Source organism: Dama dama, chromosome 18 (genome assembly GCF_033118175.1).
Source record: "Dama dama isolate Ldn47 chromosome 18, ASM3311817v1, whole genome shotgun sequence".
Classification (NCBI taxonomy): Eukaryota; Metazoa; Chordata; class Mammalia; order Artiodactyla; family Cervidae; genus Dama; species Dama dama.
In genome coordinates this window covers 62,492,156-62,507,447 of record NC_083698.1, presented here as the reverse complement: position 1 = coordinate 62,507,447, position 15,292 = coordinate 62,492,156, and the positions used below count along the sequence as shown (strand labels likewise).

General features: G+C 46.8%; 1 protein-coding gene across 4 annotated transcripts in view; it reads left to right on the top strand.

Moving 5' to 3' along the window:
* MINDY4 (MINDY lysine 48 deubiquitinase 4) overlaps positions 1–15,292 on the top strand; it is a 110,577-nt gene that overhangs the window by 39,817 nt on the left and 55,468 nt on the right. For all 4 annotated transcript variants that reach the window (XM_061165426.1, XM_061165427.1, XM_061165428.1 and 1 more), the window contains exon 6: positions 10,625–10,683. In XM_061165426.1, the coding sequence (XP_061021409.1) occupies positions 10,625–10,683 (59 nt within the window). The remainder of the gene's footprint in view (positions 1–10,624; positions 10,684–15,292) is intronic.

The following is a 15,292-nucleotide window of genomic DNA, read 5'->3' as shown; positions in this document are numbered from 1 at the left end:
ATTGGGACAGCTCCTTCCCGGGGTGTGTTGTCCTTTATTCGGACAGTAAAGAGCAGTCCTGGTGCCAAAAAGCAGCTTCTCCTAGCAGCTAAGTAAGCATCTCCGCACAGCTTTCCAATCCACGATGGAGACCGGCGGCAACTCTTATGTAATGCCTTTCAGGCACGCTTTGGAACCTTCCCTTTTATAACTCCAAGTGTGACTTTAGACTTCCTGGGACAGGGCCAAGGTCGTAGAGGCAATCCTTTCCATCCTGGGCTGTCACACGAGCCTTGGGGAGGGCAGGGTTGGGGGAATCTGTCTCTGACAGAATCATCCCCTCAGGTCTTCACTCCACTGTCGGGAGCCCTAATCAGAGACAGCCTTAGTGATCCCACCTGCTGGGTGTGCAGTCTGGGGCTCCTGGTGGGAGGGGGCGAGGCTCCTGGTGTGGGCCAGGTACCACATCAGGTCTCTCACTCCAGCCCTGGTGATTGGGCTCTTCCAGCATCCCACGGGGTCTTCCCAGGTGGCTCAGAGGTAAAGAACCTGCCTGCCAATGCAGGAGACGCGGGTTTGTTCCCTGGGTCTGGAAGATCCCCTGGAGAAGGAAATGGCAACCCACTCCAGTATTCTTGCCTGGAGAATCCCATGAACAAAGGAGCCTGGAGGGCTGTAGTCTGTGGGGTCGCAAAAAGTAGGACATGACTTAGTGACTAAACAACAACAACAAGCATTCCACAATGGTTGGGCTTGGCGGAGCCACATGGCCTCATGCTGGTGGGCAGAGGGGTGGAGGTGGGAGCAAGGGGAGGTAGGGTCATGGGCTGGTGGCACTCTGCCTGGTGAGCTGCACAGTGCACGTGGTGAATGAGTGATTCAGTGATCTGGCCGCATCCCAGAGCTGTACTCCAGGGAAACCACTTGTCCTTCAAGAGGATATTTTTCTTCCCCTGGAGCCACCTCCTCTCTACCCACCTTTTCACTGCCTGTTGAGCAAATGCCTGCCCCTCAGCACCAGTCACCTTGTGGAGTTGAGTTCAGCCACACCCAGGAAACTGCAGCCTGCGAGAAGGGCAGACAGATAGGAGTTGGGAGAGCCGCAAATCCTGCTAGCGTGCATTCATTAAGGGGAGAGCGACCACCCCGACCCAGTGCATTTTGGGTCTTTACAAAACACAGTTGGTGCCTCCAACATCCAACATGGGATAGATGAAAATGAACTGTGGTGAGGGTCTGGAGCCTAAAGTTCTGTTTCAGGCTTTACCCACTACAACAGGGGTTCTAGGTATTAGTAAAAGCTCTCCCTCCCCTACCCACCCCTGACAGGGTGGCAGGATTAGATTAGATGGTCTGAGTTAGCGTTTCCAGCCCTTACAGAGGCATGAGCCTTATCTGGGTGACGCTTCCCTGGTAAAGAATTCAGACGGTAAAGAATCCTGTAATGCGGAAGACCCGGGTTCAATCCCTGGGTCTGGAAGATCCCCTGGACAAGGCGCTGGCTACTCCGGATACCCCCTCGGCTTCCAGAGGGAGCATCCGTTGAAGAGTAGTTGTATGTCGAGGCCTCGTGCCAAATTGGGAGAATAACATGAAGGAAGGTCACAGCTGGTACAGTTTTGTTTTGCGAATTGTGTGCCCTTGACGAACCCTCCCAGTCTGATGCCTTGGTGACCCGGGGTAAGTTTCTTCTCTGTTCCTGGAATGTGCCAGAATCCAGCCCAGCTCAGGGAAGGGGACTTGTAGGACTTGGTTTTGGATCTTGCTCTGGCTCTGCACGCCTCTGGCCGAGGGTGTGTGTGACAGAGCCTGTGGGGAGGGGTGCACACAGAAAGACAGTTGGACTGAGAGATCCTCACCCCCAGAGAACAATGGCTCAGGAGGCAGGGAGTACGTGTGTTCTCTCCAGCTCAGTGGGCTGAGCCGATGGCTTTTCCAGGAGGACACAGGGCCATTGGGGACCCCCCTCCCAGTCCGTTCTCACCAGGCGATCCCTATCTCTGTCCCACCTTTGTCCAGCCCGGATGAGAGAGTCTTGGGTATGCAGCCCAATTCCCAATTAAAGTCATTCACTCGTTTCAGGAAGATAATTTATTTGGGCTGAATTGTTAAGGCAGATTGCTTTCACAGTATCCAAGCAGAGTGCTTTCTCACAGGAAATGTCAGACCAGGCAGTTCTAGTCAGGTTTTCCACATCCGTAAGAGAAAAGAGAGGGGAAAAAAAAAGATTCCTTTTATATGTTGAAGGTCAACAGTTGGAGAACTGACAACTGCCGGGTATAAAACTGAGATGTGTACACATGATGACTTCTTGATAACCCAGCCCTTGATGAGACCTCCTGTTCTTTGACGGCTTAATTTTAAAAACGCCTGTGGATGTGGCGGCCCAGGAAGGTGGAGCTCTTTCCGAGGCTGGGCCGTGGATCCCTCGGGCTGAGCACCCGGAAGGTGGAGACACTGGCGGAGCCCCCTTTCTTACTCCAGAGTACTGTTTCCTCATCTGTAAGTCCAAAGGTTATGCCAGGTTACTACCCAAGCGCCTTCCGCGTCTAACTCACCATGATCCTGCACCTTGCGCCTTCTTCTGGGGGAGCTTGGCTGAGCCTCTCTGGGAAGCCAGAAAGAAAGAGAGAGCAGGAAAATCGAAAGAAGAGATCTTTTCTTCTATGGAGAACTTTTTTAAAAGTTCTTTTTATATTAGCTTGCCCTCAGGGATCCCCCTCGCCGAGGCTAACCCCTTCCGAAGTTCAGTCTTTAATAAGAGCCTATAAGTGCCAGGGCTGTGCAGAGTCACTGTTGGGAGGACAGGAATACTGGAGTGGGTAGCCTTTCCCTTCTCCCGGGGATCTTCCCAGCCCAGGGATCTAACCCAGGTCTCCTGCATTGCAGGTGCATTCTTTACCAAGAGGTGGTGGTTACACAGATTTGTGAGTGCCTTATATACCACTGGATTGTTCACTTTAAAATGGCTGATTTTTTATTTTAAAGAAGAAAACAAAGTAAAAGTATGGCAAAAGAAAAGTGTAAAATATAACAGGACAAATGAATTCAAGTATATCAATAATTATATTAAAGGTGAACAAATTAAACTCTCCAGTTAAAAGACAAAGACACTCAAATCGATTTTTTAAATTAGCAACATGGTACTTCATATGATACATGTGGAGAAAAGGAGAATAACTAAGCATGGAGAAATGGGAAAAAATATATCACTTGCATGCCAACCATTTAAAAGCTAATGTAGCTAAACGCTATTGGATAAAAATCAAAATAGGATAAAAAGCGTTATGAGTGATAAACCTGCTTGTTACAGAATAACAAAAGGAGGAATTCGACATGAAAATTTAGCCCAACATGAACCTCTGTAAAATGGTTAATAATTGTCCTACCTCAAACATTTGTGGTGAGAACTCAACAAGTTAATACATCAAGTGCTGAGACTAGTATCTGGCAGAGTAATCGCTATGTGTTAGCTGAGATGACTTAAAGTTTTCGGCTTAATCAATATCTCTGCTCCCTCAAAAAAATGCAAGGATTTTAGAAAGCTTTAATTCTGATCGTTTCCCCCTCCCAGGTTCCCTGTTTATTATTGTCTAGTATTATCCCTTTGTTTTTAAAAACTTTCTCTAGATAGTTGTTATTGTCATCTCTCATTTAGGTTTATCTAAATGTTCACAGATTTCTTTTTCTGCCATTGCGTGCATCCTGCTCTTTCCCTCTGGGTTCAGTTTTCTTCTCTGCAGTAAGTCTCTTAGTCGTTCATTCAGTGAAGGTCTGTGGTGGTTAACATTTTTAGTCTTTGTCTGAAAATGTTTTCATTTTGTCCTTACCTTTAATATTTTTAATACTAAAGATGTTTTTTGTTAAAGTAATTGTTGTTTATAGATAATCTACCTTTCTCTAAGGTTTTTCTCATTGTCTTTAGTATTCTGGTAGTTTCAAGATGACGTGTCTAGGTGTGCATTTATTTTCACGTGTACTGTTTGAAATTTATTATGTTTCTCTGAGGATTCATGTCTGGTAGATTCTTAGCAATTATCTTTTTAATAATTTCCTTTCTCATATTCTCTTTATGCTTTCTTTCTGGAACTCCTTTTATTTTTTTTAACTAATTTATTTGTTGGCTGCACCACGCATCAAGTGGGATCTTAGGTCCCCAAGCAGGGATTGAACTTGTGCCCCCTGCCGTGGAAGTATAGAGTCTCAACCACTGTACCACCAGGAAAGTCCTTGGATCTCCTTTTAGATGTATATTAGGCTTAAAATTTTTTCCCTCCATGTCTCTTATTTGCTCTTTCATATATTTGATCTCTGATTGAGCTGCATTCTGAATAAATGTCATCTCATTGTTCCTAGTAATTTATTATCTCTTCATTGTATCTAATCTCCTTCTTAAAGTTTTTCAACAGTTTTCCCCCACCTTTACAAATGTTCTAGCCCATAGAAAAGTTGAAAGAATAGTACATAAAACCTACCTTCTGTAATTCTAAGGTTTTTTTGGATTTGTTTTCTCTCTCCTCTTCTTCCCCCGTCCGCAAATGTTTTTGCTGGTTGATTTGAAACTAAAATTCAGATATTATGGCATTTCACCCTTAAATATTTCAGTTTCCGTCTCCCAAGGACAAGAATATAACCATAGCACCAGTATCACAACCGAGAAATTTCACATTGACTCAGTAACATCCACTAATGTAAAGCCCGTGCTCAAATTTCTCCCCAAATGGCTCCAAAATGTTTTTTGGGCTTCAGTTTTTCAACCCAGGATCCATTTAAGGTTCACCTATATTTGGTTGCCATGTCTCTCTAATCTCTTTCAGTCTCAAATAATTTCTGTCTCTTTTCAGTTTTTCATGATGAATGTAGGCTCTCGTCTCATAGAATGACCACATTCTAGATATGTCTGTTTCATTATTGGGTTTGTGTTAAACAGTTTTTGGTTAAGTACAATACTTATGTGATGCTGTGTACTTCCCATTACTTCACGTCAGGAGCGCATGATGTAAGTTTATTTTTGGTGATGCGATGCTAAGTTGTGTTAGTCCTCTAGGGTTTCTGCCAATCTCTCTGTTATCATAAAGCAGTCTTCCCCTTTGCAATTAATATGGACTCTGTAACTTTCAGACCATGTGAATATTCTGTGCCTCAAAAACCTCTTAACCCGTGGTTTGAATATCCATTGATGATCTTTTCCCATATTAGAAATGTAAAAAATGGCGATTTCCTGTTTAGTCATTTTATCATTCCTTTCCCATTTACTAGGGGGCATGTTTCATAGAGCTTTCTGTTACCTGCCTTTGCCCCTCCTTCCTCCTCTATTAGCAGACTCATGGATTTAAAACAGAATATGTATTTGTATGGTATTATCCATCACCATCATTGTATGCCCCAAGTTTTCTCATTTTTCATGACTATATTTGCTTGTCAGAGCAGCCCATCCTTTTCTCATAGTGTCTGTTTCTTTTCGTATAATTTCCATTCCTTTTAAAAATGTTCCCCTACTCTCTCTAATTACAGCCTCTTTTAGATTATTGTTCTGTTATCTCAAGTTCTTGAGAGTCCTACTTGTTGTGTCAGTTGACTTTTACTTATGGTGGATCATCTCATATATTTAAGTTTTTTTTTTGTTTGTTTGTTTTAAGCATATTTTTAGTTGGGACTTAAAAAATCTCTCTCTTTCCTGGGCAAGCTTGTGTGACTTGCTTTGTAGAAGTGTCTCTCCAGATAATTTTACATTGCTTCAGTGAGGTGTGCTGGGAAGTTTTATGTAAATTTCTTATATTCTGGATTCTTGCGCAACATGTTGTTGTGTTAGTTGCTTGTCGAACTCTTTGCGACCCCATGTTCTATCCATGGAATTCTCTAGGCAAAAATACTGGAGTGGGTTGCCATTGCCTTCATCAGAGGATCTTCCTGACCCAGGGATTGAACCAAGGTCTCCTGCATTGCAGGCAGATTCTTTACCATCTGAGCTACCAGGGAAGCAACATGAGTGGGATCAATTCACACTGGATTCTGTATTTTCATCAAATAGAATATATAGTAAGTGATCAATGTGTTTCTTCTCACGGGACAGCTTTCTTTTGTAATCATAACTAATTTAGTCAAGTATCCAGTATCAAACACAGGGGAAAGAACAGCTCCTTGTCTGTTTTTATGCTAAGAGCTGGTGAACTATCCTGAGTGTTCAGTGCAAAAGCAGTTGAACATCTTCAAGAATAGCACGAGCTGGGCATGTCTGTCCTCTCAGAGCCCGCCCACCTGGTCATGTTCCACAGCCATGCTCAGGCTTTCTCCGAGGTATAACTGAGATGTCTGATGCCCGCAGAGGTGAGTGTCTTGCCTAGGGGTCACTCAGAGTTGGGGGATCAAAGGCAAAAACTCTGGTCTCTGAGTGGCTCTTTCTACCTACCCAAGACCCAGTTATCCAGGGATTGAGTCCTGGCTCTATGTAGCCCTGAATACCTGCAGTGCCGTAGCCTTTGCCCCTCCTGGGGGTGGGGGGTATGGAGCCCACAGAGGGTCTTGGCTGGAAAACGGAGGCCTTGGTCCCAGCAGGCGAGCGGGTATTTCCAGCCTGGCTCCTCTAGATTTATTAGATGCACACTTTGACACATGTCTGAATCCTTGATTTATCCTTGATTCGAGTGTTTTGAATCCTTTATTTATCTTTTTGTCATTGTTGCTCATAATAGTTTTCACTCAAAGGCAAGAACATGCCTTTAAACTGACCTTTTCAACTGTGTAATGCTTATGCCACAAAGGGACACATGAAAGGAACAATAGCACATTCCCTAAGTGTGAGCACGACTGAAGTCTCCTCTGGTGAAGAGATTTATGGGAAGCGGCACACAGCATCTGAGCCCGACTCTCGTGGCTGATGGATGGCCTCAGGGTGGAAGTCTCATGACCGGGAGGAGGCCCCGCTGTACCCTGCACGGCGGGAACATCATCCCTGCCCTCTCCCCGCGGCTCCTGCCAGTCTACGTGCTCCTGTGGCACGGAGCCAAGGGGACCACTTGGGGGGTGTAGGTTTTGTCTTCTGGTCCACAGGCAGCCGTGGAGGGTTCTGGGCAGGGAAAGGAGGAACAAAATACAAGAAAGAGCAAAACAGCATTTGGAGCCAGCGGCCTGGGTTTGAGCCCTGGCTCTGGCACCTCTAAGTTGAGTGACCTGTGTGAGCCGCCTAGCTTGTGTGAGGGTCATTCTGGTATTTGGCACCCATTTTTGGAGCAGCGACTAGGTGCAGGGCACGCAGGACACAGAGGCCATCAAGAGAATCCTGTAGTCCATTGTTCCTCCTTGGTGTTTTGTACGTATTAGTTTCCCACGGCTGCTCCAGCAAATCACCCAGTAATACAGTGACTTAAAGCAACATGAATTTATTGTCTCGCTGTTCTGGAAGACTGAAGTCTGAAATCATTTCCACTGTGTTAAAGCCAAGGTGTTGGCAGGGCTAGCTGTTTAACAGCTAGAATCTGTTTCCTTGCCTTTTTCAGCTCCTCATGGCCACCTTCATTTCTTTGCTTGTGGCCCCTTCCTCTATCTTGAAAGTGCATCGTTTCAACCTCTGTTTCCATTATCATCCTACCTGTCCTCTGCTGTGTCCAATCTCCTTCTGCCTCCCTCTTATAAGGACACTTGTAATTAGGTTGGCCCCATCTGGATAATCCAGGATGCTTTCCTCCGTTTCAAGATCTTTAACTTAATCTCTTTGGCAAGTTCTTTTTTCCATATCAGTTACCATTTTCCATTTCCAGGGATTAGGATGTGAATGTCTCTGGGGGCCATTATTCAGCCTACTGTGCCATGTCATATTGCAACTTGTGTATGTTTATTGTATACAACTGGGTCTCACTGGGGCAGGGAGACAGACCTACTGAATAACTGCCACACGCTTGCTAGGTGACTGAGTGAAGAAACGAATACATGCACGCTTTGGAGTTGAGAAGAAGGTAGCATTCCAACTGGGCTGAAAAGGATGAGTGTGAGTTTGCCAAAGGATATTCTAGTAGGAATGAACAGCTTGTGCAAAGGTGTAGCAGTGTGGGCTGAGACGTTAGCACGGAGGACATGCAGGTGGAGTGGGAGGGTGCAGAGGCAGGTGGCACTGGAGTGGTAGGTGGCCAGGTCACAGGCAGCCCAGCGGGCACACTAATGGGGTTGGGTTTTGTTTTATGAGCAAGCAGTATATGTCGTGTTTGCTGCCATTATCTTTGGCGTTGTCAACCATGAATTGGAACTTAGAGTGGGTGCTTGGCATCTAATTCTACAAGGATTAAATTTTGTGCTGCTGCAGCTGCTGACTTAGAACACCTCCCTAAAGGAGTTCAGGATGAAGAGTGAGGTACTCTGTGCTCTGAGAAACTGGCAGGACAGATCTTTAGATGGTTAGATATTCTCAGGGCGGAGTTTATGAGCCCAATTCTTGTATCTCCTCATATCTAGAAAAGGACTAAAATTCTTCATGGTGGTGGTTGTTTCTTGTGACTAGCAGAAGCTTCATGAGACCAGCAGAAACTTTCTACAAAAGAAGTATGTGCTTGACTGCATGTACTCCCCCTTTTCCAAAATCACATATACTGTCTTTTCCCTCTGCCTCTTTGGAACAGTCTTTCAGAGCCACCTGAGGAGCTATCTCCCAGGCTGTAGACATCATATTGTCCCCGAGAAAACTTAACTTGCAACCCTCACATTGTGCTTTTTTTTTTAGTTGACAGTGTCATTGCCTGGGTTTATATTTCTGTCCTGCCACTACTTGCTGTAACTCTGGGGAGATTACTGGACCTCTCTGAGACTCAGTGCACTGACCACTTCATAAGGCTCTTCTGAGGAGCAGATGACTTTTGATGCTGCAACAGTCAAAGAAATCAGAACGCATCTGCTGTTATAATTGCCATCATTTTTATAAATAAGATAACCGTTGTTGATGATAATGATGCTGGTGAACTTTTGAAGAATTTCAGCCAGGCCGTGGCGTGGTCAGACTTTCTTTATAGAAAGATGCCTTTGACACTCGTGAAGATGTGGGGCCAGCACCAGGTAGGGCATCACCCTGGGATCAGGAAACCACTTAGAGGGCTGTGAGAATGATCTGGGTGACAGACAAAGAGGCAGAGAGCAGAGATGGGTGCCAGAGAGATGTTGGCATTGGAATGGTCCAGAGGTATCTTTACTCCTGATATTTCCAGCTCAGAACGACTCAAAGTGGCTCTTAGAGGCCATCCTGCACCTGCACCCAAGTCCTCGTTTTTCAGACCAGGACACTGAGGCGCAGCGCCTTAGTCTCTGGATGAAATGGTGACAGAGGGGATAGAAGAAGTGGGACTTGGGTCCTTGCCTTCCCTTGCAGCGCGGGTGGTGGGGGAGAGGTGGCGTTGGTGGAGGCGTCTGATGAAAGCATAGTTCATTGCTGGGCACTGTGGCGGGGGGGCGGGGGGAGGGGGGCACAGCCTCTCTTTTATTTTTTTTTTTACAGCCTCTCTTTTAACCGCAACACACCCCCCCCACCCCTACGCCATGTCCTTCTGCTGCCCCTCCGTGCCTTAGCTCTTCTTTCCAAGTTAACTTGTTCCTTCACCATTCCCCACAAGAAGGCTTGCTGAACCCTGGTAGCGTGGGAATTTTGTGGTTTCGAATTGAGGAAAGTGGGCTTCGCTGAGTGGAGGGGGACGTGAGAGGCTCAGGGCTGCCTGGGAGGGACGGGGAGGTGCTCTGTGTTACAGCACCAGAGACAGGAACCCTAGGGTCTGAAGCAGTACGTGCTGGGGGATTCAGTACTGTGCGTCCTCTGCAGTCTTCCACTCAACACCCCTTCATACATCTTCAGGAGGAAGCCAATTCAATAGAACCTACTGTGGCAAGATTACGATTGTTACTTCAATCATATCTTATCCTGCAAGGATGTTGGAGGAAAATACATTTCAATGCTACGTTCAAAAGAGCTGTCATTTTTAACATAGTAAATGGATTTTTCAAGAGGGTGATGTAATGTTGTTATTTTTTAATACATTAAAAAAAATGATTTTACTTTAGTTCAGATGAAGGAAAAGAAAATCTAAAAAGGGCTGAAATACAGGTGGGCTGTTTAAAGAAGGCTCTGTGTGCACATCCCTAAATCTACTAGTCAGAATCACAGAAGGTGTTCTGTCTGGTGCATTCTAGAGATTTCTGAGAAATGGCTGCTGATAGCTTTACAAAAAAGCTGGGAGAAAGGAAACAAACAAAAAAGTGAGATAAGAAAATCTGTGCAGTGATTGCAGGAACTTGATTCGTGTGTGTGCGTGTGTGCATGTGCACGTGCGAGTGTTTCCCAGCAGTATTACAGTCGCATCGGCAAGATTGCTTGCATTCAGTTCTTGGCAAGTGTCAAACTACAGGGTCTCTCATCCTGTCTTGGCCGGGGTGTGTTTGTGTGTGTGCACAACTGAGAAGCGCCCCAGAAGTGATTTGATCCCATCTGACGTGGACCCTGTGGCTCAACGAGGGAGAGTGCTGGTAGATGGCACACACAGAGAGGCAGGGCCAGGTCTGGAGAGAACCCCGCTCCTGAAGGCCCAGCCAGCGCTCCTCCCATTCTTCTCTGTTGTTTGCATTTCTCTGGTATTCTCCTATGCTGCATTGACATTTCCCCGTTTTTTTTCTCTAGGAAAAATCAGCTGTCAGTGTCCAACAAGGTCGAAGGTGATCTAGATGTGCTGCAGCTTGGTAGGTACCACTGGGGCCTCTGTGCTTGCCCAGCAGGGTCCAGCGGTCTTCATTTGGTCTGTCTGGGAGGTAGTGGGTGGTGGGGCTTTCTGCTGGCGGGGGTGGGGCTCCTTTTCTCCCACCTGACCTTGGGAAGGAGGGACTGGCCAAGAGAGTAGAGCAGGTTTCTCTCTTTTTTGGTTGATGTCCAAATCCATCTTCCACTGCCCGTCTCACCCGGAGAAATCTAGAAATCTACACTTCTAGATCTACACTGGGAGAGAGGGGGCAGAGTAGCATTTTCTGCATTTGGGGGTTCTTTCAGGGCTTCTCAGAACCTACAGAAGTCTCTAGAAGACAGTGCTCAGTCGAAATATTAGTACATCTCTGCCTGGAGAAGCCCATCCTTTAAAAGTTTTTACCCACATATCCTTGGGTCTTCCCTGGTGGCTCAGATGGTAAAGAATCTGCCTGCAATGCAGGAGACCCGGGTTCAATCCCTGGGTCACGAAGATCCCCTGGAGGAGGACATGACAACCCACGCCACTGTTCTTGCCTGGGAAGTCCCATGGACAGAGGAGCCCGGGAAGCCACAGTCCATTGGGTCACAAAGAGTTGTACACGACTTTGCGACTAACACACACCACCTCACTGAAGTGTAAAATACATATCGTGAGGTGCATCATGCCCTTCCACCTGTGTATGCATCTGGGTACCTCCTCTGTAAGATCTAGACAGGAACTTGTCCATCCACTCTTTCTCTTTGAAGCCACCTTTTTTCCTCTTTCTGGAATTCTCCATTCCCCAAAGACTAATATGTTTGCAGGCCTTGGCAAAAACCAGTAATAGAATAAAGGATGACAACCAAGGACCAGACATGAAAGGACGAGGCTTGAGTGCCATTGACCTTTGCTCTTCTCCTGGAAGCCGGCAATGTATTGATACCTTTTGGACCATTTTGGCATACAAGGGCTGGGAGCTACTCATATCCTTTTCCTCTCCTTTTAAGCACTCCCTTTTACACGAAGGAAGAAAGCAGCTTGCCCTTTAGAAGTGCCTGATGTGAGACAGGCTGTCTGACGGTTTGCTTTGATGAAGTTGAAAGGCAGGGACTGGCCTCCGAGTGATGGAAGCAGGGGGTTTGTTTATTCTACTTAGTTTTCTTCAGAGGTAACCGTTCCTCACAGGAATGGCTGGTGGGATCGTTGGCCCACCCAGGAAGGGGCAAATTTCACTGGGCACAGGGCTGTGCAGAATGAAGCATGAAGCCAGAAAACACTGGCATCTGAAAACTTTCTGTAAAGCACTCTAAGGTTTTCTAATGAAAGCCACTCCTGTCTGGATGTAAAGTGAAGTGGTTCCCGGCCCTCAGAGCCCAGAGGGCTTCTGCTGGGAGGAGGGCTTTTAGCAATTCTCTCAGAACCCAGCTCTTTGAAGTGTGTGTGGTTTTCCAGAGGGAGGCCAGCCTCTCTTTGCTGGTGGCTCAGCTAACGATTTAGAAGAGGACACTGAGATAAAAGATCAGAGGCCCAGAGTCCTCTTATGGAACCCAGTTACCCAGAGAGAGTGGAGGAGAAGTTTGGGGTGAGTCAACCAGAAACAAGGAATGCAGTTTGTTTAGAGGGACAGCATTCCCTTCCTCACCCCAGTTCATCTTTCTTGGGTTCACTTCTGCCCACTTTGGTTAGCTCTTTCATGCCCGCGCACAAACAGGACTGTTGAACGTGGATGGAGGTGATGAAAAGTGCTCTTGCTTTCCTGGAGGGCGGGGTTGGGTAGGATGAGGGAAGAGAGGTGTTTTCTGAAAACCACACCAAAGTAAATGACCAGCAGCTCTTCACTGCTTCAAGAGGCGATTTAGCCAAGTCTGTGGTGGGTTCCACAGTGGGGTATCATTTAGACTGGGCTTTGAAGGATGGACAAGGACTTATCAAGCAGAGATGTGAAACGAATGATGTTTGAGGCCGTCTCTGGATGTGGGTAGAGGATGAGTTTTAGGGGTAAAAGCCTGGATTTTGGGAGACTGGCGGGGGGTGGGGGGGGCTCTTGGAATAGTCTAGAAAAGAGGTGACTGAGCCCCTGTCCTATCTGGGGAAATCCTCTGGGTATTTCAAGACCCTGCTCAAGTATTTACCATTTATGTGAAGCTTTTCTGACCCTGTAGGCAGGGTTACTCGTCTCTTCCTCTCTGCTCTTAGAACCTTTGCCCTAATCTCCCTTTTAGCACTGACATCATGTTATTTGTTTAGGGTTCTGTCTCCCTCTTTAGTTAGTGAGCTCTTTGAAGGCAGGGATGGTGTTTTCATCATCTCTGGACCTCTTCTGTACCACATACCCAGGGGCACATCATGGGTGTTCAGTAAAGTGCTTGATGAGCAAATCGAAAAATAATGACACGTTGCTATAAAAGTGGAGAGGGAAAGTGTGGGAGGTGGGCAGTGTTATGAGGCATTCTGGGGGCAGGATAACCTGGAGGCTAGAGCAGTGTGCTCTGTGGGAGAGGGTTGAGGTTTTGGCCTGGGTCCCTGGTGGAGGGCTGGGGAGATGGATTCTGTAATCAAAATAGAAGCCTGGAGGGGTTCAGTGCTGAGGTTTCTGGGGCATTGGGGCACTTCCAGCAGAAGATGTCTTGTAGTCAATGGGAAATACTGAGTGGGGACCTGGAAAAAGATAGACAGGCCTCTATTAAGTACTTCCGAGGTTATGTATATGTTTTCTTTCTCCAAAGAGTAAGTTAAATGGTATGGGAAATAAAATCCCTTGCTTGTTTTCAACCAGACATTTACACCAGGCCTTAAAAATAGCAACTGAAAACCATCAGCATTTGCAGCTGGGTTTGTCCACTTGGCCAACATGTCATGCCAGAGTGCTTTGTTTTCCTCTGCACGGCGATCCCGCCGCATCTGCGCCTGCCTAGCTGTCCTGAACCAGTTCCCTGTGCAGGCGCCAACCGCCTCCTGGCAGAGGCCGAGAGAGGCCGCCTCCTCCTGGGGGCTCCACCCAGTCAGCTTCCCCTTGGGCCCCTAGCCTCCATCCTTAGACTTAGTTCATGGGCTTGAGCAGAGCACGTTTCAGCCCGGTTCCCTTTGGGACATCCCAGACTAAACAGCAGCCTCCAAATAGGCTTAAATCCTGCCCTCTCTGGGCCTCCCAGAAGCAGTCTGGGCTGAGGCATTGCTGAGGCCTGGTGGAATCGCTCAGTTCCTCTCCCCCTCTGTTTTTGGGCCTTAGATGCCTAGGGTTGAATTAATCACACATCTCCACACCTTAGTGAACTTTCTCAGTTTTGATCTTTGAAAAGCTGCCCACTGTCCTCCCTTTTACCTTTCCTTCCTGATTTCGCTTGAGCCCCACCCCACACTCCCATGACCCTCCTCACTATCAACCACTCCACCCTTGTGTATTTAGTGATTTCTTTTCGCTTGTGTGTGTTCATGCAAAAATGTTTGGAGTTGTTTTGCGTGCACATGTTTATACTGGATGTAAATAGTGTTGTGTTATAAACTGCATTTTCTTTCTTACTTTCTCTACCCAGTGGCATGCTTTCAAGACCTGTGTGTTACTGTGAACATCTGGTCTTTATTTCAGGTGTTTTTGTAAGACCATGGTCATAGGGTGGCTTTTCTCTGAGACCCTCACTAAGAAAGTTTCTCATTTAAATTCCAGACTTACTGGAAACTTTTGTTTCAGCCTAAAGGTAGAATCTGTCTCCTTTTCAGTGGACTGAGCCTCTAGGAGTTGGCCTCATGCTGTGCCTGGTCCTCCTCCAGGGAAGAAAAGGAGGCTGTAGAGTAAGATTTAAGGCGCGTGTCCTGGGGATGTTGACCTTTGGACAGTATCTCAGAAGATGCGCGGCAGGGACTGTGACATTTCTATGGTCCCACGTGCACAGACTTATGGCAGATGATGTTGAGGTCTATACAGTGTGGTGTGCTTTTTAAGTAATCATTTAGTCTTGGGAAAAGGGTGGGAGGAAGTCTCCAGAGGCTCCCTGGAGAGCAGCCTGCTGAGCTCTGCCAGCATCATTGCCTTGGGCTGTTTTCATGTGGGTCCTGCATCAGAGGGTTCTGGTAAGTGGTGCCACAGCAGGTGTAATGGCGAGAGGAAGCCTCGCCTGCCAGGGAAGGCTCGGGCTGGTGCTGCCAGCACTCACTCTGGGACCTTCCCTGGGCCTCCGTCACTCCAGCTGTGAGAAGGCTGTATTTGCAACGTGACTTAGTGTCCCTTTTGGTTGGAGATCCATGGAGGTCTGACTGGCAGGATGGCAGAGCTGTTGGGAGCTGGCCTGGGAGATACTCTCTGGGATATATTCTGGAGGTATTCTCTGTTGGGAGCTGGCCTGGGAGATATTCTCTGGGATATATTCTGTCTCTGTAACTTTCCATCTGGGTGACTTTAGGTCAGTGACTTAGCTTGTCTCAACCTCAGTTTCCTCATCTGTAAATGGGCGTGATAAGAATTACTCTCTCAAGGAGAGAGTGGGGCTTAGGGGGTAAACATAGGTAGTGAAAACCACAATAGTGATGATCTATTATAACTGTCATTATTCTCTCAGGAAGGGCAGCACTTTCTTTCCTAATTTTGCCCTTTTCATGTTTATCCTCGGGGGGACAGATCTGTGGGTCATGTC